A 27,356-nucleotide genomic window follows, 5' to 3' on the forward strand; every position below is an offset into this window, starting at 1 on the left:
TCAATATGTATTCTTAAATCTATACAAAGAATTATTTGAGTTATCAATGGATATGAATTTGAGTGTCACTACCTAATGATCAGGAGTGTTTTAGCCTCTATCTTTCTTCAAATATCTTTTTAAGTGGATCCTCTTCAATTTAATATTTATACCAATGCTAAAAATTTGGCAAGATTGTCTCTCATAGGAATTTAAAAAAATAGTACTTGTACAGTAGGATAGCTAAGCATGTTGACAGTGGAACAGGGCTTAAACATGCAGAATGTTTTAATGGATACATGAATCAAATAAATGTTTCTACATGATCTCATCCAAAATAATATTTTCATATGAATGATATATCCTATGAATTAGGGACCATGGGAAAAAAGACAATATTGTGGGATTCTTATGGGGGTAAATAGTTTATTATACATAACTGTATGTATATAGATGCACATAAGAATATGAGTATATAAATATATATAGCATATATTTAAGCATAATTTAATGAAATTGTTGTTTAAAACATTACCCATATTCTAATATAATTTTATGACCTCTTTGCTCCTTTGAGATTTACAAATATATGAAATCACAGAATGATATTGTCCTTCCATTCCCTTGATGTCTAAATAAATCTTTTCATACCTGAAGGACCATTCCTGTAGAGCAACATATGAAATATTTAAATTTTATCATTGCAACAGGTTTTCCTATTGTGTCCACCTATGATTTCATTCATAGTAGTTGATTTGCCAGAAGAATTTATGAAATCTGCAGATGTCTTTAATCCATCAGAACTTTTGTCCATGTGGATGCAATATTTATTATCATTTTCAAATATTTGAATATAATTGTCAATCATAATTTGCATAAGAGATATCTGTAATACACAAGGCAAATTCAAGAGTGTCATTTCACAGAGTTTACAAAATGAAAATTTAAAAATAAAATACAAAATTATGAGAAAAATAAAAGTTGCCACAAACAGATAGGAATCCATGAAATGAAGTCTCTGAAATGGAGACTCTAAGTTCTTGGCATTTTACTAAAACTTGTTAAAGTTTCATGTAGATTGCAAGGAATAGAAGGACTACTCAACCAAAGCAACATTTCAGAACTGACACGGTGCTAAATACGGTGAGTGAATCAAATTGATGACAGTGGTTTGTTGAGTTTTTTGGAGGAGCGGTGTGTGTGGGTTTGCTGTGATGAATTGAAAGGGATGCCACTCTAATTCCAGGCATGGCAATACACACTTGGTGACAAATTTCTGCTGCTTTAAGTCCTTTGGCCCTGCTGGTGGAAGTATGCCTCTGCTTAGAATTTGGGTCACAAACTGCTGGTGACCATTCTCAGTGTACTTTCCCTGCTACAGGTTTGCTGCCCAAGATAAGAGCCATCAGGGCTCAGCTTCCCCTTTGGTTGTTGTTCCTGTCTGCAGCCATGCTCCTCTGTCATGCCATTGAAGGTCTCTACTCCCTCTGCATTTCTAAGTCCCAAAGAAACACTTACTTCAGTAAGTTTCTTAGGTCATGTTGCTTTATTTTTATTGTTTTATATTTATTTATTTCCATTTCATACATCATCCCCTTTCCTATTTTCCCTGCCACAAACCTTGTATCTCCACCCCCTGCTTCTATGACAGTGCTCGCTCATTCACCCACCCACTCCTGCCTTGACACCCAAGCATTTCTAGACTCTGGGTCATCAAGACTACACAGGACTAAGGGGCTCCGTTCCCAGTGATGCCCAATAAGGCAATCTTCTACTACATATCCAGCTGGGGACATCAGTTCCTCCAAAGTGCACTCTTTGGTTGTTTTTTAGCTCTTGGTGTTTTAAAAAAGGTAACTGAGAGAAGGAGTTGAGAGAGAAACTGGGACTGAACCCAGGGCCTTGTGCTTGCTAGAGGATCTACCACTGAGCTTCCCCAATTAGAGAAGAAATTTGAAACTTCCTCCATCACACTGACCTGTTGTATGGGGAAGACTAAGAATATTGTCCTGATTAACCTTGGAATTCGTAAGGTCGAGATCTCCAGGATGGTGCAACCCTTAAGCTATTAGTCAGAAAAAGAAAGTTATGAGATACAAAGTGGGAGGGAGAACTAGTACTAAGCTTCCACTTCAGTTCTTGCCTCCAGGTTCCTACCCTGCTACATTTTGCGCCCAGACATTTCTCAGGACTTAACTGGTAACTGCAAGTCTACCCCAGAGTGTAACCTGTCTTGCAAAATTGTTTTTCATCAGTGTTTTGTCACAGCATTAGTAGAAAATTATGACATTTCCTACATTGATCAAAACTGATAAGTTACTTTTGTTCTGAGATCCTGACTTAGATCAAGTCAAATCTATTCATCACATATGTTTCTTCCCAGGATGCACCAAAGTTTATGACTGAGCAGTCTTGCACAGGATAGGAAAGAAATCGTTCTTAGGAAAATCACAGTCAGTGGATTGTCTAATTTTATATGCAGATGGTACAGAATAGTTTTACTTCCTTGTTGTCATACTTGAGCATGCAGAATTGTATATTTGAAAAGAATTGTCCATAAAGGAGCAATATTTAATATCTACTAAGAGTGACTAATACTATTTATTGCTACATTTGGACAGAACATGCAATTTAATACAGACTTGCATTTTAGGTTTCCAGTAGCTTGGTAATTGGAATTTAACTAAAAATGTTATGTGTCTGTCTAAGCCAAGTAGAGTCCTGGGTGAGAATCCTATTCAAACTGTGAGGTAGGCTATCCTCCTCCATCATGTGTAATCTCACTATATTCCTTCCTGTGGACCTAATTCCTGAGAATTCCTAGTAAAAATTTACCATGCTTTCTTTCATTTTTACTTTTTTATTGCCTTTCTTCCTTTTTAAATTAATGTATTCTTTATTTAATCTCTGTAAATTATTCATAATACTATAAAGAAACTCTCATTTCATTTTTCAATCCTTTTATATCTCCATTGGTATCAACCCCCTCCATAAATTTCAAGAATTATAATTAAATAAAGTCTTAAATTTAAAGTCAAATTAAAAAAAATCAAACTAAAATTTGAGAACATCTGTAAAAATGCACTGTGTGAGATGTGTTTTGCCATTAGGTGTTACACATTATACCCCTTTGGCCAAACAGGTTTATTTGCAAATGTCCATTGAAATAAGTCACTTGCTCTGGTTCAAGTCCTCTGGATTTTGCTACACCATCATTACTGGAACTCCACAGAAATGCCTGTCCTTGTATAACCTGGTATCTTGTTGTTGCCTTTATTGTTGTGATCCTTCAGCTTTGAATCTGCAGGACCTCCCCGCTTCATATGCTCCAGCAGCAGGATCTAGGCACCCCTACATATGTGTAGCAGATGTGCAGTTTGATCTCAGGTAGTTCCCCTAATTAGTGTTGTGGGGACTGGCTGTCACTCTGTTGTCTACCACTGGATCGGATTCTTTTAGCTGGGCCGCTTTGTCTGGCTTCAGTTGGCATAGATGCACTTATTCCTGTTGTGAATGGTTGTATGAGAGTGAGTCCATGGAAGTTCCTCACTACAGACTTAAAGGAGAATGGAGGGAGGAAGGGGTTGTGAGGATGGGCCTTGGATGAAAGGACTGCAATCACGTTATAGAGTAAAGAAATTAGTGAAAAATATTAATGTGTATGGGTTTATATAAAATTAACAGCTACAGTAGATCTGGAGAACATGAAAGTGTACCTGAAATATGGTAGTGTTAAAATAATGGAAAGCATACAAAATAACACACACCATTTCTTGGACTGCCATTCTAAGTGCAGCATATGGCTGTGTAAAACATTAATATCTAAAATCAATATCTAAGAAGAAAGAAGAAAAAACAAAAGAAAGAAATGATTCACTTACTTTATTCTATATCAACAATCTCCCTTCCCACACTTCCTGAAATAGATCAAAATATATTCCTCTCCACTCTAGAAGAATGCAATCCTAAGGTTTCCTTTTGCAGTTATGATCTTTATAAAGGGTTCCAAATTCCTGTATCACAATTAGAATTTTGTTTCCATAGGCAAAAATCAGATCCCTTTACCTTTCTTGAGACAACTTTCCCAAATAATGAGTTGCTAGAAGTCCAACCCCATAGGACATGGGGAGCAAGGCGGATCGATAACCTTTTAGTATCTAGCTTATTCATGGGCGAGTCTTTTATTTTCACTAATAGACAAATGAGATATTTCAGTAGTATAAAGTTTGGTTCTGGGATCTGTTGTAGAAGGCTAAACAACGAAAAGGAGAATGTTATGTTAGATCATCTTAAGAGTAATGTTAGTTACAAAACTAACTACAAAAAAACACAAGGTAAACATTTTGTAGACCAACTCAAGTTTAATCAGAAATCAAAGATGTAAGAATGTATAACTAGAGTATTACATAAAATATTTTCTACAGCTGATTTTTCTGAATATAATCATGGGAAACTTTTTAAAAATATGTATGAATTTCTGTATACTAGATGTAAGACTGCTACCTAGAGAAGCTAGAGAAATGTGTCAGGATCCCTGGTATTAAAAGAATGAAGATTTTTGCAAACCATGTGTGTTCTGTGTATGAAAATATCTAGTGTTATTAAACAGTGTATCATCTTTCCAACCACGATGGGGACACATTTAATACTAATGTATTAATAATCCATGTAACACTATTGTGACAATGTAGAACATAATATCACACTAGTAACACTACACAATGCCCCAGTATTAGAAGGGATGAAGATTTTGGCAGACCATGTATGTTCTCTGTGTGAAAACATCTAGTGTTATCAAAAACTGATTCATCTTTCCAGCCAACATGTTGAACATTCGATATCTAATATACTATGAATCCATGTAACACTCTGTGACACTCTACATCATAAGGAGGAGATATCACACTAGTGACCCTATACAATGCCCTGGTATTAGAATGAATGAAGTTTTTTGCAGACCAAATGAGTTCTTTGTGTAAAAACATCTAGTATTATTGAATATCAAAACATCTTTCCAGCCACCATAAAGAGAAATTTAATATCTAATGCAGTATGGATCCATGTAACACCCTTCTGACACTCTAGAATATAAGGAGCAGAAAACACACTAGGGACCCTACACAATGCAGTTATGAAAGCTTCTTTTACAGTCAAGGAAGAGATGTAGGGGTCCTATGCAATGGGAGCTCAATGCTCCTATTAAATACGAAATCTTCCTATGGATCATTGCACAGGAGAATAATTCAAAGAAGTCAATGATGTACCTGACTTAAACTTCTCTAGGTAGTTGTAGTTGAGAAAGTTATAGCTATACTCAGTTATAGCTTCATGTTCTAATCAATGACATACTTAACAAGTGAAATATTCACAATAGCATGGCAATAATACTATGAAGCATGTATCCCACAGGTATTATACGCACATACTTCTTTTAATATGTCTCACCCAGGAACTAAACCAATACTCTATGCTGATGTGCACACAATGTGTTACATAGGCTGTCTTCTAAACCATAAGAGTATTAAAGGAGAGGACTCCCATGTGGGATTACAGACATGATTCAACACTCTAGCTTGAGAAATACACATTTTTAAAAACTGACAATACAAGTATGAGCTAAGTAAACCTCTTGGCATGGGATATCATTCCAGCTAATAATCCTGTAAACACAAGCCTATGAATCTTACAAAAGCACTGCTTCTATATTTGTGCAGTTCCCCACATGCTTAACTGTATCATTACCTTTGAATGGCACTAATTTTTCCAGCCAGAGTTCCTTCATCTGGGATGGTAAGCCAATTTTCATATAAATTGGAAGTCAGGAGGCTTCCATCTATATTTGAAATAAAGTCCTTTTTTAATGGAAATAAAAAAAAGGAATGGTTAATGTACATTTTAGAAAGTACTTGAAAAACTTTTTTTGTTTAAAATTAGCAGTTTAGACCAGTGATTCTCAACTTGTGTGTCATAATCCTTTTGGGGGTCACCTATCATATATCTTCCATATCAGTTATTCTATCCATTTTTTATAATTAATATTGTAGCAAAATTTTAATTAGGAACAGCAACAAAATCATGTACTGCTTAGGAATAACCAACTCATGAGGAAAGGTATTACTGTTGTAGGATTAGTATGGTTGAGAATCACTGGTTGAGACCCTACTTCCAGAAAAATTTCCCAAACTTTCATCTCCCCATAATCTTGGCTCAAAAGTGGAACCTATACACAGGATCTTGTGTTTTCCTACCTATGACTTGAATCAAAGCAGCAGAGTCCTAGGTGCTATAGCAATGAAACAAACCAATTTTCCTTTCAAATTGCCTCTCCTGACTTCTAGTCCACAGCACTACTTGCCATCATAGATCTACAATCTACTTCCCAATCCAAAGCTCTCTCTGCCTTGACAGAAATCAGCTCCTATGTGGTACATCCAGACAGCAGCCAATCATAACTGCCCTCTGATAGGCTCCATCCAGCATCTGACTGTAATAGGGTAGGAGGAGCCACAGCCAATCAATGGAATTTATGGATTAATGAGGGACTTGTATGGAAGAAATGGGGGAAGGTTTCAATGCCATGCCATGAATGAGATAGGAACTCCATAAGAAGAGATAAAGAATGGGAAAATCCCAGGTGTTCTTGTAGCTGTAAATTGCTTTGAATGCACATGGCTACATTCAGTCACTGATCTTAATTTTCTACCCAGGATGTGATCCCAAGTTTCTGACAATGAGAACCAGAGACACTTGGCAATCTCAAGGGCCAAGGAGCAAACATTTGGTACCTTTGCTTAATGTTATTAAGCATGGTTAATCCCAGAGCATTATCTTTTCTCTTGGTGTCTGGGCCATAGCTACACAGGGTTCTGAAATATGAACTCAGATCATGGCTAAAACAAAAATAAAACAATGATATTTGCTCTAGTGTCACTGTAGCTCACTGGCAATTTAAGAGCGTAGACAAGTTAAGTGTCAGTTAGGCTAATTCTTGACTATTTGACTTGGAAGTTGAATGTCAATATCTGGCAAAAGTGAAAGTGCTGGTTTATTTTTGATTGAGAAGCTTAACAATTTCATGTATCTACTGGACATGGAACAATATCCAAATTCTTTATCCTTTTGTACATCAGTGGTGGACTAGACATTTTGAACTGTTATATGTGAGGGATATGTCTTGGTAATACTTAAGACCTGTATTTTGTTAAGCACACTTTTATCACTACTATTACATGTTCAGCTAATACATCACATGGTATTGTCAGAGGTGAAATCAGTTTGGACATTTGTAACGCCAAACTAAACCCCCTTTGATATATGAGGAAGTTCACTCTCAGCAGAAGCTGGTCACCGCTGTCTTTGTGATGATTCTGTGGGTTTGTCAGCTTTTAACTGCCATGCCTCTTATCAGGAGGTCATGGGTCCATCTTTCCAGGAAACAGCCATGTAAACTCTAGGACAGAAAGCATGTATGCATCTCTAGAGGGATGTTTAATGTTGGAGATGTAAAACACTTCCCTACCTTTAAGACTGAAGCTACAACCAACACACATTCTTCATTCCACTTAATACATAGTTCTGTGTCAATCTTGTCCCTCAGGGAACAGTGTGAATTTTCAGATATAGTTTTGAATAAATGATCAGAACTTTGTCCTTTTTCTGCAATTATAGACATCATATCCTGTGTGGGATAAGGATAAGTTTGTATTATTAGATATACACACATCTGAATCCAAATAAGTCATTTATTGTGAACCTGAGTTATGGTAGTTTTGGATACAGAGTTATAACTGAGACACTGAACCTTTCCTTGTCTCACAATTTGAAACATCATGGTTTAGATTCTGTTCCCCAAAGCATTTTGATGAATGGTCCACTATTACAGTTTGTTTCCTCCTATTAATATATTTCTCAAGCATGCCATCCAAAGTAACTATATGGATATTTCCCTTTCAGAGTTCAAATTACTATTTTACTTCCTGTCTCTCATGGCCCCTATTATGAATCCTACTTTTTGCATTTTTATGAAAGATTTTTTCACCATATTTCTGAGACTTTTATTTCCTTTTTCTGTGACTTCTTATTTTTCAACATGTCTCAAGTGCTGCCACATTTAAGAACCCAAGTATATGTCTACCGTTCTTCCATAATTTTACTCTGCAAAATGACTACCATATAGAGATTTGTTCCATATATTCTCTATTTTCAATTGATTACATGATCAAATTATGGTTACTAGAAAATTCTGCTCTAAAATACTTAAGAAATGGGCAGTGATCCTCATGTGTGTGACAAGATAAATATGTTCACCTGAAGAATAATTTCCAAGCACAATTATATTGCTAAAGTAGATGCTGTACTGTAAATATTTATTTCCTTAAGATGTTTACTATCTCATTTAAAATAGGTTGAGCCATATTAGGTGGCATTTATACATAGTCCACTAGGATAAAGGATGTTAATATGTAGCAAAATCAATGTGTATATGTTATTGCTAGATAATGTAAACGTCTATCGATATTTTTATTTATAAAAGATTGAGTATCTCAGAGGCGATGATATTAAGGGAGACTCCAGATTAATATGGAGTCATAAAGAAGCTGGATGACTTTACCATTGGGTAATCTGAAGGACACTTCCATAAACACATATCCTTCAACAAGCTTTTAGGTTTGTGTCTTTGATACAGTCAGTGTAAAATGGGAATACTTTGTCTTTTAATTATGTGATTCGTTCTCCAGTGGAACTTATTTCTCTTTTAAAATGATTTACCCTCATGGATAAGTTATCTAAACATTCCTCAGTTTGATCGAATAACTTACTTAGAACAAAGGTGTTGTAGACACCCAAAATGATACTCACAATTATTGGGGTAGGCAGCTTATTGTCTTCAAAAATACTTGTAAGAGGTTGGCCAAACAAACTTTTCTTCGTAGATCGTACTCGATTTGGAGACAGTACTGATGGAATGGTATGTACATTGCCTTCATGTTTCTCTGAACCTAAAAAAGAAGGGAAATCATTGTAACCCCTTTTCGTTTATAGCCCACAATTCAGAAAGAGATACCTGTTAAAGTACTAGAAGCATAGAAAACATCAAGTCCACACAGAATAATCAAAGACTAACGGAATAAAGAAATAAAAATACAAAAATCTATGAAGGAGCAGACAAAGTCACACATAAAGCTGACTGCATTTGACTAACACCTGAAATTTCAATGGACATTTTAAAATATAGGTGAGCCTGGCTCAACATTCAACATGTTGTCAAAGAATACAGATACTAGCCTAGGCTTTATTACTGAGTAAACGTGGCATTCCTATCAACACAGGAAGAGAAACTTTACATAGTATAATCACCAGTAAACCATTTCTCTTCAGCAGTCTTGGTCTACAGCAGTCTGAATTTATGGTCTATATACTCAAGAAGAGAGAAATGATAAATAAAACTGTAGTCTTCAACAAAAAAGGGGAAAAAGTATACAGCAACAACAAAATAACAAAGACCCATAAATAAAGGAAAGCATTAACTGTCTCACAGCAGTAATCTACAGACTATCAGTTTGGATAAGAAAACAGGTTCCATCTTTGGCCTTTATCAAAAAAACACACTTCTATTGGATACAGTTGCATACACTTCCTTAGGGTGCAATTGCCTATATTTCGCTCTGTAGGTTCCGGGTCCCATTCACATCTTCATGTTTATTGGTGTTGTCCTTGTTCAGTTAATGTTTTAGAAGCCATGTTGGGGAGATTATATGGATGAGGTCAAGGGAACATGGCAGAAGACTGGGAGGGAAGTTTATAAAAAATCCATTCTGTAATATTGTTTCTCCTACTAACATCAAAATCTTATAAATTTTATCAAGCTTTAAAAGGATAGAATCAAAATGGTCTTAGAATCAAAAGTCTTTTATATCTTGCTTAAAATATCCTCAAGTAACTTAATACTTTTGAAATTTACTGTGAATGATGGTGTTTCATTGATTTACCTCTCAGTTAGTTTGTGATATTTATAAAGAAGGAGTATTCACCTTGTGTGTTAATTTTGTTTTTTACTATTTGTTGAAAGAGTTTACAAGTTATATGAGTATTCTAATGGAATATTACTCACTTATGTTTACTACCATATAATCTTCAATAAGAGATACTTTGACTCCTTCATTTCTTATGTGTGTCCCCTTGGCCTCCCTCGATTGTAGTGTTTATCTGCTTGTTTACAAATGTATGAAACAGAGGACATTGAGTTTGCTCAAAGATGAGCACAACAAACCACTGGTTGTGTAATAGTTGATAAGTTACTAGATGGGGGGCAGCACACACTAAGGAAATTCTGGGTGATAGAATCATTGTCCTTGCAGAAAGAAGGCTGTCACTGCTAAATGTTCTTCATTTAACTCAGTATGAAAAGCATTTCTTATTACTTGAAATTTCAACTTTTAACATTTCAGAATATAATCAATTAAGGCTAATTGCAGATGTGGAAATAAGAAAATTAAAGTAGTCAAAAATGAATGAATTTTATATTTATCTTTCATTTATTTTATATTATATTAGGAAAAGGAATTAATCTTGTCATAGAGGACTGAAATTGTGTGACTTGGACAAGAGAAAGACCTGCATGAATGATCCTAAAGAGAAATATCAAGACATACAATGTTGCACTACAAAGAGGTACTTAGGAACAACACTTTTTTCTGAGAAACCAAACAAAAGACACAGAAATATGTTCAATTCTGTAGTAAAGAAAATACATTAAAGTCTAATCAAAGAACAGTTATTTTGAACTGAGCTATTAGTGACGCTTATTGCACCTACTCTGATATCTTGCCACATGTTTACTTCATCCTTTATCGGAGTTACAGATGGGTACAACTATCAATTTCTTCCCGAACATGCCAATCTGCATACTGTTTCTTTTAACTTCCAACCTTGACTTAAAGCTAGAGGTTTCTAAGATATATCGAGATAGAATGACTTTTGAGACAGCCCTGAATGATTTATTTGCCACTGGCACTCAAGCCTCCAACTTTGACAGAAATATAAGTACTACCTAAAGCATCCATATTTTGGAGAAAGTCACATTAAATACTTTAACAATTGGAAGATTTATTCTCAAAAGTATTGAAATCATGGCCGGGGTTAGAAATCCAGTCAGATTTGTGTAGGTAGTCTCTTTATAAACTAAATTTTATCACATTAGTTAACTAATTCTGCCATGTTCTTTATAGTGTTCTAAATATTAATCTTATCTCCTCAAATAAGTGGGGCCATCATCCCTCATCAAAGAAGCCTATTTATACAGAAGATGGAGACCATTCCAGAAAACAAAAACTGGACACAATGAAGAGGAAAGTGCATTGTGGAAAACCCAGTACCAGTAAACACTTTATAGCTCAGGGAACATTGTAGAAAGGAGGTTACAAATACTGTAAGAAATTATTTGTAAGGTTACAAATACGTCTGTTTTGACATAGCCTCTCATAAAAATAGGTGCAAAACCACAATAAGAACAATATCAATGGAGTACTAAGGCAATGGTCAAAATTTCATATTTCAAAAGTTAAGGCAGCTAATGATGACTGAGAGAATATCAATTTTCCAGAAATGGTCTTCATATGTATTGTCTAATGCACAATGTATAACATAGAAACCATATTCACAAAACAGAACAAAATAGACTCAATAATAATTCCATATACAAGAAATCTGTGACTTAAGGACCATGGGAAGAAAGGGAGGAATATAGGAGACAATATTGTAGGATTCTCTAAATAAAGCGTGGGTCATTCATCCTTGTATGTATCCAGATATATATAAATAAATGTGTATGTACATATATTATATATATTTAGATATAGATGAATATATTTATGTCTAATTTAAGTAAAGTGTGTACACAAAAGTTTTCCCATACTCTATAATCATTATGTAACCCAAAGCTGCTCTGATATTTACAAATTTATGAAATTATGGAATGATATCATCCTTCCCTTCATTTGATGACTAAATAAATCTGGTCTTACCTATAGGACTTTCTTCCTGCAGAGCAGCATTTGAAATATTTACTTTCACATCATTACTGCAGGTTGTCCCATTGGGGCCAACTATGACTTTTTTCATAATAGGAGATTTGCCCTTAGAGAAGATTAAATCTATATACATCTTTAGATCATCAGACCTTCCGTCAATATGTTTAGAAAATAGATTATCATTTCCAAATATTTCAACATAGTGGTCAATCATCATTTTTATAACGGATATCTGTAAACCAAAAGGCAAAAACAAGATTGTCATTTTTCATAGATTACAAAATTGAAATTTAAAAATGAAATCCAAAACTATGAGGAAAATAACACTTGCCACAAACAGATAGGAACCCATGAAATGAAGTCTCTGAAATGAAGACACTTATTTCTTTGCATTTTACTAAAATTTGTTAAAATCTCATAAATATTTCAAATGATAGAAGAACTACTAAACCCAAGCAACTTTTAAGACCTGAAATGCTGTCAAAACCTGTGAGTGAATCAAATTAAGGACAGTTTGTTATTTGTGTGTGTGTGTGGGTGGGGATTAGGTAGTTTTATTGAGATGTTTTGAATGGGATGCCCCTCTAGTTCTATGCATTACAATACCCTCTTTTTTGACACCTTCCTGGTGCCTTGGTCTTCCTGGTGGAAGGATGCCATTGTTTAGAATTTGTAGTTACAAAAGCTGGTGCCCATTTTCAATGTACATTCTCTGTTTCATGTTTATTTCCCAAGATAAGAGCCATCAGGTCTCAACTTCCTGTTTCCTTGTCTTTCATTTCTGCAGCCATGCTGCTCCATTATGACATTGAGGGACTTTCCACCCTCTACATCTTTAAGTGCCAAGTAAACAATTACTCCAATAATTTGCCTTGGTCACATTGTTTAATTTTTATTGGTTATTTTATTAATTTACATTTCAAATGTTATCTCCCCTCCCAGTTTCCCCTCTGCAATCTCTATCTCCAGCACCTGCTCCTCTGAGTGCTACCTCAAGTGCCTCAACCCCCTAACCTTCCCCTACCCTGGGTCATCAAGACACCACAGGACTATGAGGCTCCCCTCCTAGTGATGCCCAGTAAGGCACTCCTCTGCTACATATGGAGCTGGAGACATGGTTTCCCTATTGTGCATTCCTTGGTTGGTGTTTTACCTCCTGGTGTTTTATTAAGGACAAAGAAAGGTGACTGAGAGAAGAAGTGGATGAGAAGAGGGAGTCTTAATTAGAAAATTCCTCCATCAGATTGACCTATTGTATAAGGAAGTCTAAGGTATATTGTCCTGATTAATGTTGGAATTTGTAGGGCCGAGATCTCCAGGATGGTGTCATGCTTGAGTTATTAGCCAGAAAAACAAAGATATGAGATACAAGGCAGGCGACAGAACTTCTACTAGGCTTCTGCTTCAGTTCTTGCCTCCCGGCTTCATTTTGGTCCCTGATATTTCCCAGTATTCAACTGGTATCTGTAAGTATATCATGGAGTTTAACCTGTCTTGAATAAGTTGCTTTTCATCAGTGTTTTGTCACAGCAATGACACTTCCTAAATTGTACAACATGAATAAGTTTCTTCTCAGATGATGGCTTAGATTAATTTTCTTCCCAGGATGCACCTAAGTTTGTGTTTGAGCAGTCCTGCACACGGTAGGAAAGAAATGTTTCTTAGGAACACAATCAGAAGATTGTCTTATTTTATGTGCAGATGGTGCAAATAGTTTTGTTTCTTTGTTTTATATACTTAACCATGTAAAAGAATATACTTGAAAGGAATTTCCATAAAGGAAGAATAATTAATAGATATTAAGAGTGAAACAATGTATGTATTGCTTCATTTGGACTGAAAATGCAGTTTGATATAGGCTTGGATTTTAGGTTTTCAGTACCTTGGTATTTAGAAATTAACTAAAAATGGTAAGTTTCTGGTCAAAGCCTAGTTGAGTCCTGGGCCAGAACTCTATTCAAGCTGTCCCTTGTGCTATCCTCCTCCATCGTGAGTTACGTCACTATTTCTTCCTTCTTGTGGACCTAATACCTGGAAAATACTAGTTAAAATATAGGGACTGAACCACTACCCAAACACTATAGATGGACTGACCCAGGGCTCTAACTGCCTATATAGCGGAGAATAGCCTTGTTGGGGCACCAGTGGAAGGGGAAGCCCTTGGTCTTGCCCTGTAATGTTGGGGTGGGGTGCTATAATGTAAGTGGATGGAGGGGGATCGGTAAGGGATGGGAGTGTAAGGACATGAAACTAGGTAGGAAGTAACAATTGAAATGTAAATAAAGAAATATTTCTAATTAAAAAATGAAGAAAATTTCAAAAATAAAAAGGAAGAAAGCATCTTCAATAAATGGTGCTGGTTTAACTGGCTATGTGTATATAGAAAAGTGAAAATAGACCAATAAAATAAAATAAAATAAAACGAAATGTTCTTGCTTTCTGTCATTTTTTACATTTTCTTTGCCTTTTATCCTTTTCAAAATACATGTCCTTTATTGATTCTTTGAAAATTTATAATCATGTTACCAAGTATCTCTTATTTCATTTATAAATCCTTCTATGTATACCTTGGAAAAAATTCCCTCTCCCAAAATTTCAAAAATAAATTAAATAAAATTTAAAATTTAAATTAAAATTTAAAAAGTCAAAGTAAAATCTAAAACATTTGTAAAAATGGACTGTGTGAGATGTACAGTGCCATACTGTGTCACACATTATACACTTTTGTCCAAACAGATTACTTGTAAATGTACATCAAAATAGGTCACTGGTCTGATTTTGCTACACCATCAATACTAGAACCTCCCAAAGATGCATCTCCTTCTCCAATCCTGTACCTTGCTATAGCCTTTAATCATTATGAACCTTCAGCTTTGAATCTGTCGGGTTTCCCCCTTCATATGCTCCAGTCCAGTATCTAGGCCTCCTACATATATGTAGCAGACATGCAGCTTGATCTTCAGATAGGTCTCCTAACAATAGGTGTATGGGCTGGATCTGACTCTATAATCTACTACTCGATAGTTTTTTTTTTCCATCTTTATTGATTAGGTTATTTCTTATTTACATTTCAATTATTATTCCCTTTCCCAGTTTCCTGGACAACATCACCCTAACCCCTCCCTCTCCCCTTCTCTATGGGTGTTCCCCTCCCCATCCTCCCGCCATTTCTGCCCCCCCCCAATAATCACGTTCTCTGGGGGTTCAGTCTTGGCAGGACCAAGGGCTTCTCCTTCCACTGGTGCTCTTACTAGGCTATTTATTGCTAACTATGAGGTTGGAGCCCAGGGTCAGTCCATGTATAGTCTTTGGGGGGGTGGCTTAGTCCCTGGAAGCTCTGGTTTGTTTCCTATTGTTGTTCATATGGGTCCTTGGGCCCCTTCAAGCTCTTTTAGTCCTTTCTCTGATTCCTGGGCTGCTTTGTATGACTTCAGTGGGAGGAGATGCACTAATTCCTGTATGAGAGTGAGTTGGTGTCCATGGAGGATCTACACTACTGAGGTAAAAAAGAATGGAGGGAAAAAAGAGGTTGTAAAGATGGGACTTGGAGGAAGAGACTGCATACAGGATATAGAGTAAATAAATTAGTGAAAACTATTAATGTATATGTATTTATAAGAAAATTAATAGCTATAGTAAACCTGAGGAACATAAAACTGTACCTGTAATAGGTTAATACTAAAATATTGGAAAGTATACAAAATAACATACACCAATGATTCATCATTACATATGTATGTATTATACATGTACATACACATACACATATACAAATAATGTACACGTGCAAGTACAATTACATGGATATGTACATACAGACACACACACATATATTTAATGATATAACGACGTGAATATTTAATAATATAATGATCTCTCTACAATGAAACACAACTATAAACTTAGGGTACAATGGAAAAAAAGCAAACAAAACCTATGTGATCAGGATTTTTTGTAAACTTCAATTTAAACTTCTTGGACTACTATTATACGTGCAGATTGCTGTTGGCTACAGCATCAATATCTAAAATCAGTATCTAAAAGGAAAGAAGGAGAAGACAAAAGAAAGACAGAAATTACTCAATTCCTTTAATCTACATTAACTATCTCCCTTCCCAAATCTTCCTAAAAGAGATCAATACTTATTTCATTCCACTCCAGAACAATGCAGTCCTAGGGCTTCCTTTTGCAGAAATGAACTTTCCAAAGTATTCCCAATTACAGGATAATAATTCTAACTTTGTTCCCAAAGGCAAAAGTCAGACCCCCTTACCTTTCTTGAGTCAGAATTCCCATATAGTGCATCACTTGCAGGCTGACCACATAGCACAGACGGAGCTATGCGGATAGATAATGTGTGAGAGTCTAAATTATTCATCGAAGAGTCACTTATCATTACTAATATACAAATCACATATTGTAGTAGAAGGAAATTTGGTTCGGGCATCTTTCGTGTAAGTCTAAACAACGAAAAGGAAAAGTTTATGCTAGATCATCTTAAAAGTAATGTAAGTTACAAATCTAACTACAAAGAAAAAAAAAGATAAATGTTTTGTAGACCAACACATAGCATGATCAGAATTCAAAACAAGTAAGAATATATAGCTAGAGTGTTACATAAAATATTGTCTGCAACTCACTTTTTTTCAGAGAATCATGGGAAATATTTTTAAAATTCTTTATGAATTTCTGTGTACTAGATGTATGAGTACTACCCTACAGAAGCCAGAGGAAGGTGCCTGGATCACTGGTATCAGAATGAATGAAGATTGTCGCAAACAATGTGTGTTGTGTGTTAGAAAACATCCAGTGTAATTATCAGTGATCCACCTTTCCAGGCACCACGGGGACATATTTAATATCTAATGTATTATGAATCCATGTAACACTCTTGTGACACTGTAGAGCATAAGGAACAGAAATCACACTAGTGAATCCACAAAATGTCCTGCTATGAATGAAGGTTGTTGCAGACCATGTGTGTTCTGTTCATGAAAACATCCATTGTTATTAAACAGCAACCTATTTATCCAACCACAGTGGAGTGGAGACACATTTTATTTCTAATGTAGTATGAATCCATGTAACACTCTTTTGACATGCTCGAACATAAGTAGGAGGAAGTACCCTAGTGACCCTACAGGATGCAGTTACAAAAGCTTCTGCTACAGGAATGGCAAAGATGCAGGGCTCCTCGGTAGGAACCAGAACACAAAGCTCCTGTTAAATACGAAATCTTTCTATGAACTTTCACACAGGAAAATGATTCAAAGTCAAGCGAGACCTGACTCAGACGTCTCTAGGTAACTATAGTTGAGGAAGAAGAATTCAGTAATAGCTTCATATTCTAATCAATGACATATTTAAAACTATGGTAGTGATATTAGGATGCAAATAACCCACAGGTATTATACACACAAACTTCTTTTAATTTGTCTCACATAGGAACTAAACTCTAGGCTGAACTGCACAAAATTTCTTACATAGGTTGACTTCTTAACCATGACAGAAATAAAGGAGAAGACTCCCAGGTGAGTTTACAGACATGATTCAACACAGTAGCATGAGAAATGAACATTTTTAAAAAGTGACAATACCTGTAGGAGCTAAGGAAACCTCTTGGCATAGGAGACTATTCCAGCTAATAATCCTGTAATCACAAGCCTATGTACCTTACAATACACTGCTTCTAGATTGGTGCAGTTCCCCACGTGCTTCCTCTATCATTACCTTTGGATGGCAGTAATTCTTCCAACCAGAGTTCGTTCATTCATGATGGTAAGAAAATCTTCATATAAATCAGAAGTAAGTAAGCTTCCTTTAATGTTACTAATGAAGTCCTTTAAATTGAAAATAAGGCAAAAAATTAATGTTCAATGTAATTTTGTTTAAAACTAGCAGTTTAGACCAGTGATTTTCAACTTGGGTGTCATAATCATTTTGAGGCAACATATCATGTATCTTGTATATAAGAAAATCTATCCATTTTATTTATTATTCATATCAGTAGCAAAATTTTATTATGAAGAGAAGTCAAATGAAGTAATGGTTAAAAGTCACAAAACCATCAGGAAATATATTAGTGTTTCTGGATGAGGAAGATTGAGAATCCCTGGTTGAGGGCTTACTTCCATAAAAGATTCCCAAACTGTCATCTCCCCAAAATCTAAGCTCAAAAGTGGAACCTATATGTACGATCTTGTATTTTCTTACCTACAACTAGAATCAAAGAAGCAGAGTCCTAGTTGCTATAGCAATGAAACAAAACTACTGTCCTTTCAAATTGTCTCTCCTCCAGAGAGACACAGCCAGAATACAGCAAACACAGAGGCCTATGCCAGCAGGAAACCACTGAATTGAGAATAGGACCCCCGTTGAAGGAATCAGAGAAAGAACTGGAAGAGCTTGAAGTGGCTCAAGACCCCATATGTACAACAATGCCAAGCAACCAGAGCTTCCAGGGACTAAGCCACTACCTAAAGACTATATATGGACTGACCCTGGACTCTGACCTCATAGGTAGCAATGAATATCCTAGTAAGAGCACCAGTGGAAGGGGAAGCCCTGGGTCCTGCTAAGACCGAACCCCCAGAGAACTAGATTGTTGGGGGGAGGGCGGCAATGGGGGGAGAGTGGGGAGGGGAACACCCATAAGGAAGGGGAGGGGGGAGGGGGATGTTTGCCCGGAAACCGGGAAAGGGAATAACACTCAAAATGTATATAAGAAATACTCAAGTTAATAATAAGAAAAAAAAACACAAATTGTCTCTCCTGGCTTCTAGTCCACACCTCTATTTGCAACTGCAGTTCTACACTCTACTCCCAAGCCCAGAGACCTCTGCCTTGAAAAAGGCCAGCTCCTATGTGGAACATCCAGACAGGGACCTATCATAACTACCCTCTGAAAGGCTCCACCCAGCATCTGACTGAAATAGGTTATGAGGAGCCACAGCCAATCATTGGATCTTAGGGATCAATCGAGTACTTGTATGGAAGAAATGGGGGAAGGATTCCATGCCCTGAAGGAGACAGGAACTCCTTAGGAAAAGCTACAGAGATCATGTGTCAAGGGTCCATAGTTCCAGGAATCAGCCACCATGTAATCTCAAGGACAGAAAGCACATATGCATCTCTAAAGTGATGCTTAATGTTGGTGATGTGAAAACCTTCCTTACCATTAATACGGATGCTATAACTAGAACGTCTTCTTCATGCCAGTTTATGTGTTCGTCATTTTCAATCCTGTCCCTCAGGGACCAGTGTGAAATTTCAGATACCGTATTAAATATATGATCGGAATCTTGTCCCTTCTCTGCAATTATGGAAAACATATCCTGTGTGGGATAAGGATAAGCTTGTTATTATTAGAGGTCCACACATCTGAAGAACATTTATGTCATTTATTGTTAACCTGAGCAATGGCAGTTTTGGATGCAGAGCTATAAATGAGAAGAATGAACAAGTCATTGACCTTTTTCTGTTTTAGCTAACATACACATTTTCTTCCCTAATCCATTTTTTCCTCAATTTGTAACATTACGGTTTTGTTTGGACCTCTGTTCCGCGAACCATTTTGGTCAATGGTCCTCCATTACATTTTGTTTCCTTCTATGTATATCCTTCTCAAGCATGTCATCTTAAGTAATTATTGGAATATTTCCCTTTCAGAGATCAAATCACTTTTATTTCCTGTCTGTCCTGGCCTCTATTACGAATCTTAACTTTTGTGTTTTTAAGAATTTTTTTTTCACTATACGTCTACAACTTTTATTTTCTTTTTCTGTGACCTCTTATTTTTACCTATGTCTAACGATGCTGTCACATTTAAGAACCCAAGCAATGTCATTCATTCTTCCATAATTTTACTCTTCAAAAATGAGTACCATACATAGATTTACCCCATATTTTCTGCATTTTCAATAGATTACATGATTAAAAACATGGTTATCAGAAAATTCTGCTCTAAAATACCTAAGAACTGGGCAGTAATGCTTATGTGTCTGACACGTTCAATTTGTTCACACACAGCTTATATTTCCAGCATAGCTATAGTGCTAAAATAGATGTTGGACAGTAAATATATATTTAGAAAGAAGTTTAGTATCTGCTTTAAAATAGATTATGGCATATTAGGTGACATTTAAATATACTCTAATAGGATAAAAGATGTTAATACATAGCAAAAACTAATCCATTTATAATGTAAAGTAAAAGTCTAGAGATATTTCTAATTATAAAAGATTGATTAATCTCCTAGCAATGATATTAAGAATGACATGGAGTCATAGAGAAACTGAAAGATTTTACAGTTGGGTAATCAGTGGGGCACTTCTATAGACCCATTTCTTCCAACAAGCTGGTGGGGTTGGATCTTGGTTGCAAAAACTGTCAAACATGGGAAAACTATTTCTTTTTTTTTTCTTTTAAAATTCTTTTTCATTACATGTTTCAAACTTTTGGGGAACTTTTTTTATTTGAAACTGATCTTGCCCTCATGGATAAGTTATATAAACATTCATCAACTTAGTGAGAACAAAGGTGCTGTAGAAACCCCAAATGATACTCACAAATATTGGAGTAGGCAGGCTTTTGCCTTCAAAAATTCTCACAAGAGATTTGCCAAACAAACTTTTCTTTGGTGCTTGTGGTAGACTAAGCAAAGGTATTACTTGGTTGGTATATACATGTCTTTTATTTTTCTCTGAATCTAAGAGAGAAGGGAAATCATTGTTTTAACTGAACAGATTTAGCTCTCATTTAGCCTTAGCAGACCCTTTTCAGTGTAAGGACTGCATGCCTTATGTGATACCACAAACACACAGAAAATAACTAATTAATATTATAACATTTATTATGATCTTGCTTTGTAAGTCACTGGATATATAGTTGTATATGTCCCATACTTATGGAATAAACATCAATTTCTTGTGTTTGCATTGAAAGCTATGCATACAAATATTAGAATCAAACAGTCATATAGTACGAGTCTTTTCATCCCCCTGTGTAACACTCTGACTGCCATTGACAACAGTAAATTAATAGCAGTATCTGTACTTCCCAACACAATTTGCCTAAGTACAGTTCTGTTACAACCCTTGGCTTTCTCCACTGATCTGTGAGCTCAAATCTCAGATCATAGTGTCTATGTCAACCATATGGTTGTATTATGCTATATATTCAGGTTTTCATAAGAGACTAGCATAGTGGCACATGCCTATATTCCCAGACCACAGGAAGTAGAGCAAGGAGGATCTCAGTGAATTTGAGGTCATTCTGGTACATAAAGCAAGTTTCATGACAACCAGACCTGTTACATAGAGAAAACCCAATTTGCTATTGAGTTGATATTTTCTTTAAGAATCTATGTTAAGACTCAATTTTTCACTGTAAGTATCATTTACTTACATATCCTTAATTATTTAATCTCATTGCTGGGAGTAACCTCTAACATAAAGTAAGGAACAGTGGAAAGAGGTGCTTAAATTAGGAGGCAAATAATAACAATAGGATAATACCTATAATACATAGGTGAAATTTTTCTTCACATGCTTCAGGAAATGCTTCATTACTCTTTGTTACAAATCATATTTTCAGTGCTCAATGATTCTACATTTAAGTGATGGTAGTAGAACAAGTATACACACCTAGAATGTCTTCACAGGGAAGAGGAGCAGCTGGACTTCCTGGAGGTGCATTGTAGTCAGGAGTGCATGGCCTCTCAGTGGAGCAGCTGCTGAGTCCACGATTGGTTTTGTTCGCGTTTCTGGTATTTGTTGCAGTGTCCTGGGAACATGAAGACTTTGCTCCGGGAGGATGAGTTAGGGATGTTTCATATGACACTGCAACCACGTCCTCTCCAAAAATTTTAGGAGTGTTTTCGATCATAAATGTTACCAGAGAAATCTGTGGTAAAGGAGGGCAAACACAGAATGTCTGTTAGTTTGCCTGGTTGCAAATCACATTTTACTTATTAGTCTTGGAGGCTAAAAATGTGCAGTTTAAAATTCTGAGAACAAGTTAGCTGTTAGAATACAGGGGCTGGCTATGACATGAAATTTCAAAGATTCTGAGATCTAATGTTCAAGTGTGATCATCACAGTGCAATGTTATATAAGCAGATGATTTCCAGTTTTTACATTGTGATGGGCAGTATGTGATGCGTACTGTACACTGAAATAGCTTTGGTTACATTTGATACACCCATGAGTGAGCATGATTGTAAGGGTGCTTATAGAAAGGCAGAACTGAGGAGAGAAATGGCTTCTCAATGCAGGCACCATCTTATTAAAAGTTCCCAAGGGTTGTCTAAAAATCAAGAGACAGTCACACCCATCTGAGCCATTACATTCCCATGTCTCAGTACAGTGCAATGGTAACATCTGCATCAGTATGTCACTGTAAGTGTCATTTCTTCACATATCCTTAATTAATTACTTAATCTTAAAACAGTGATTACTCAGTGCAGAAGCAATGGTAACATCTTGATCTTATGGTTCATTATATTGGGAGGTATTTGAAAAAAGATCTTCTTGGAGGAAATGGGATATTTATGGATCTTCAATGGCAGGTACTTTGGGACCCTGTCTTTTCCTCCTGATCTTTGATTCTACAAAATGTGAGGAATATTATTGTTTCTCAATTGGGCTGTTTTATAATATGATCCTTAGAGTTCCAAGGACAATTGGTCAATTAATAATGAATCAGAAACTCAAATACTTAGGAATGAAAAGAAACATTTGATCACTATATTATATAAATTTTGGTATTTCATTATAGTGTTTAAAAGGTGGCTAACATAGAAGAGTATACTCAATCACTTTTCAAAATCAATCATAACCAGCACCCAGAGCGCAAGGGTGTACTTACTAACATTAATCAGGAGTTCTAATGACCGTATCTGATTAAAGCAATCCAAATTGCATTGCCTTTGTTTTGTTGGGGAAACCACCCTGAAAACAAGTAGAATTTCCCACATTCTACACTGATTATATCAGAATTAAGTCTGGTTGCTGACCCAATACCCAGTATTATTACTTTTTGTATCATTTTACAGCATTTGTTTTCACTGTGTGAGTCTAGGACATTCTAAATGACGACTAAAGACTGAGTCACTGAGCTCAAATACCCATTTATGTTTTAGTTAAAATTCACCAATGATTCCTTCCCTGCAGAAGAACACCTTTCAAAGCTGTACTTCCTTTACAAAATGAAACAAAACCAAAACCAAAACAATCAACCACAACAACAGAATAACCTGGATTCTCAGGATAATCCTTTTTTCCTGTCTCATCGTAAAGGCTTATCAAAGTTAGGCATTACCTTTATGGGAATGTCATTTGTCCCTCCGTTATTGCAGTAACTGGGCATGAATAAGAGACATGGAGCTATCCCAACAGATAGATGGTAAGAAGACATCTCATTAACAGAAGAATTACTTTTTATTTCATATAATATTTGAAAAATTTGCCTCAGAAGCACAGCATTTGCAGGTGGCAGTTTATCTAAAAGACTGAATGTAGAGAAAGTTATTTTTAAACAAGTATACTCGATTTGTAAATATGAATGAAGGGAACAGAGTGATCGTATCATTTGCTGGATGCTCTCAAAATAAAATGGAAGAATTTTTCTTCAAATTATTGCTTGAAATATTTATCCAATTCAGAAAAAAAGACAAATCTAATTGGAATGTGAAGGTAAGATAAAAGCTTGTGCTACTGTAATTGCCACTGTAACTCATACTTCTCTTTTCAAAGTGTCTTTTGTGTGTGTGAACAAGTGAAACCTTTTGCTGTCTGTCAATGTTTTTAGTAAATATTTCTGTGATATATTATCTCTAATGTGTAAGCAAATATTACTTCTATTTTGTTGATGTTGTTCACAGAGTTAGCCAACAATTACCTCTGCACTGCAGCTAATTTCTCTTCGTCATCAACTTTTTTGGTTACAGCAATCCACTCATCATACAGTTTTGAAGTCATCAGACTTCCTTCAATGTTTTGTAGAAAGTCCTTAATAAGAGAGGAAAATATTTAAAGGAAAAAAATTAATCATGGAAATTATTCAAAATGCATTCAACTGTAATTTCAAGTTAAATCTGACTTTCTTCACAGCTCCCCAAATTCCCCCTACTTAGAACGTTCCACAGTATATTGGTCCAGTAAGTTTCATCTATTCAAACTAGAAACCAAAGTGTAGATTTTCAGGTTTACATGGACTATAGAAAAATCTGTCCTTAGCTCAATATTCCTCTAGTGGACAGCTGAGCCAGCTAGCACATATAAGCAATCAATATTTCAGTTCAAATACTATTTTACATGATAGAAACATAAATTATGGTAGTAACCACAACAAAGACAACCGTAGGAAATACTATCTGATTTCTCAGGAGCAGAAAGCCATGTCTGGTACTTGAAGCATGGAGGAACGTGTGGTCAGGGTTCTTAGTGAATGCCCTGCCCCTATTTCACTAAACAAGTGTGACTCCTCACTCTATTATTAATATTTTACTAATATTCACAGAAAACATAGCCCTTACCCATCAGAAAAGTTCTCTTTGCAATGGTTGGAGACTGTGACTTAAAACTACAGCTATTTAAGGCACAAAGAACAAAATATCCTGTGGCTCTGAGCCCCAGTTTATGCATATACATACTAACTCCTCAACTGTGGGCTCCATGCATTGGATAAGAGAGTCACAAAATTGTATACTAGAGGACAAGGACATTTGCTTTGACATGGAATCTCCTAGAAGTGAAGGGAGGGCTCACTTTTGATAATCCAACAATAGTATTGCTCAAATAATTTCTGAATAAAACATTGTCCATATTATTAAGACTAACAGAGGAGACTTTGAGCTTACCATATTTCTCTAATGTGTATCAATTGTCACTCAATGGAATGCAAAAGGAAGGACACTATTCCCATTCACTCAGGAATCCTGAGGGTGGATGATGGAAGGACTTTCCCTACCTTAAAGATCCACGACACGACATGCACTGATAGCTTGTTCATATCCACCTCTTCCTCTGAATCCAATTTGTCCCGTATTGTTTGGCACATTGTTATACTCGGACGTATTATAAAGACACCCTCGGTTGTGGGCCCTTCCCTTTTTAGTAGGGACAGCATGTCCTGAGAGGAAGAATGGAAATATCTGTCAGGCTTTCTGCAGCACAGAGCATTATTGGCTCCTTGAGAACCAGACCAATGGTGTGCACAGGTGCAGTGCAAGTACTTGCATGGTCACAGAGGCCCTCAGGCTGGTTTTGTGCCTCAATCTTCCGTTGTATAGAGCCACATTAATATTAATCCTTAAAGTTCATGCAACATTTCTTTTTATCAAATTTTCCAAAATAGTTAAGGGATTAAATCAAACTTTTCCAAAACATCATCCCTGAATAACCCTCTCTCATCTTCTTATTTGAAAGCCAATGATTTGAGACACAGTTTTTACTCCACATGGTGATAGAAGTGAAGGGTCATGTATTTAAGAAGCAGGATTTTGTCTTAGGAGAGCCAGAGAAGAACCATATGGGACATACCAGAATTGCCAAGGGCAGGTTGCCATCCTTACAAATGGAACTGAGTTCTCTTCCAAACAGTTTTCCTCCATTATTAACTTTTGGGGTGGTGCATAGTTGGTCTGGGTGGGGCTCACATCTCCTGTGCCACCACGATGATGTAGAAGTTCTTTGTTTCTTAAGAGTCTTTTCCTTCATATCTGAACAGGAGTTGAGATCATTACATGGGATAGTGTAATTTATAAAGATCTGTTACAAAACTAAATTTCAATTAGAAAATGTCCCTATTTTAATAGGTTAATAATTCTGTTGTGTTTATACCTCCTTATTCCCATATAACCTACATTGTTATTAATCTTACTGATGTCTCTAAGATATGGTCTAAAGTTCTCCTAGGTAGCATTCCCACAAGATGATGCTGTCTAACTCCACAGTGCATAATGAAATACTAGATACCTTGGTTGAACAAGCTCCCTGAAATATGTACAGACTGTAGCTTCAATAGGAGACCCAGAAAAGGGAAGGAGAGATGGGTGAGGTGGGAATAGGAAGGTTGGGGGGTAGCACCCTCTTAGAGGCAAAGGGGCAGAGGGATGACGTTGGTTATTCTTAGGTGGGGACCAGGAAGGGAACAACATTTCAAATGTAAATTTAGTAATTATGAAAAAAGACAAAATTTAAAAGAAATCCAGTGAGTAAGTGGGAGGTTTCCAAGAAAAGAGAGTAAGGAGAAAGTATAAAAGTATTCTATCCTTTGCAAAATATTTTTAAAAAATTAAAAATGCCCAGTCTTTCAATTTTAGGAACATTTCGACTCTAGATATAGGTATAAAGGATATGTTTATATAATTTGAAATGAGATTAGAGACTTGGCTATAAGCCTAAGTTAATTTGTATTGAAGTCTGCAACAGATTATCTTCAATCCCATAAGTCTACTTTTTCTATGTAGCTTTCATTGCAATAGTTTGTCAAAATGTAGTTCATAAGTCACTTTTTGCTCTAATCATACAAACACTTGAGGGGCAATTTATCAGGATCCATGACTTAGGGCTGCAATTCTAATGGGACAAAAATGTGTGCACACAGTGCTTGGGAAACCAATTTATGGTGAATATCTGTCTGGAATAAATGAAACGTTCTCCCTATAACCAAGCCTAGTCTTCACATCAGAATTTAGAGTTCTCTTCATATGGACCTGGAACATATTTTTTAGCTTTTTTTTTATTGTTGTTGTTTATTACAGTGCCCCTCTCACAAGCAAGGAAATAATAGTATGCTGCGATATTTTATGAAAAATTAAAATGGGAACGAAGAAAAGCCTCCTTAAAAAGACGGCGGACTCACTTTTTTGGTGTTGGCTTCTGGCTGAGTTTCTGGGCCTTAAGATAAATTGCCCCTGTGCATCAGAGTGTAGATATTTCATGATCAGCCCAGGTAGGGAAGGGAAGGATGTAAAATTCCTTAAGTCCCGTGACCTGAAGTTCTTTTGAATATTTATCATTATAATGTCATGTGGATACTCATTTCCTATGAGAAAAAAAGAACATGAATTGTAACTAATGTAACTGAATATGGGCAAATCTTTTGATACAATTTCGTATGCTTTGCTCTATTTCTCCTCTTCATATTTCTCCTCCTACTCCTCCTCCTCTTCCTTCTTCTTCTTTGGGATAATGTAGACTGTACACATGAGAACATTAGAACCCTATTCAGATAGTATAATTAAGTTAGATGAGAACTCTAAAAACAACGAGGAGAAAAATGTCCGTGTGTGACTTTGTTTAGAGAATATAGACCTAATGGTGCAGTGTATTAGAGGGACTTTGT

At 36.0% G+C, this 27,356-nt stretch overlaps 1 protein-coding gene across 1 annotated transcript in view; it reads right to left on the bottom strand.

The window, feature by feature from the left end:
* Nucleotides 1–667: 667 nt before the first annotated feature.
* Nucleotides 668–27,356, bottom strand: part of LOC116895875 — a 68,950-nt gene continuing 42,261 nt past the window's right edge. The window contains 13 exon segments of the mRNA XM_032896972.1: nucleotides 668–865; nucleotides 4,045–4,231; nucleotides 5,722–5,831; nucleotides 7,499–7,657; nucleotides 8,839–8,972; nucleotides 12,003–12,240; nucleotides 16,282–16,468; nucleotides 17,739–17,848; nucleotides 19,184–19,342; nucleotides 20,576–20,715; nucleotides 21,653–21,911; nucleotides 23,328–23,517; nucleotides 23,907–24,016. Coding sequence (XP_032752863.1) covers nucleotides 668–865; nucleotides 4,045–4,231; nucleotides 5,722–5,831; nucleotides 7,499–7,657; nucleotides 8,839–8,972; nucleotides 12,003–12,240; nucleotides 16,282–16,468; nucleotides 17,739–17,848; nucleotides 19,184–19,342; nucleotides 20,576–20,715; nucleotides 21,653–21,911; nucleotides 23,328–23,517; nucleotides 23,907–24,016 — 2,181 coding nt within the window.

Source organism: Rattus rattus, chromosome 3, assembly GCF_011064425.1.
Source record: "Rattus rattus isolate New Zealand chromosome 3, Rrattus_CSIRO_v1, whole genome shotgun sequence".
NCBI classification, from domain to species: domain Eukaryota; kingdom Metazoa; phylum Chordata; class Mammalia; order Rodentia; family Muridae; genus Rattus; species Rattus rattus.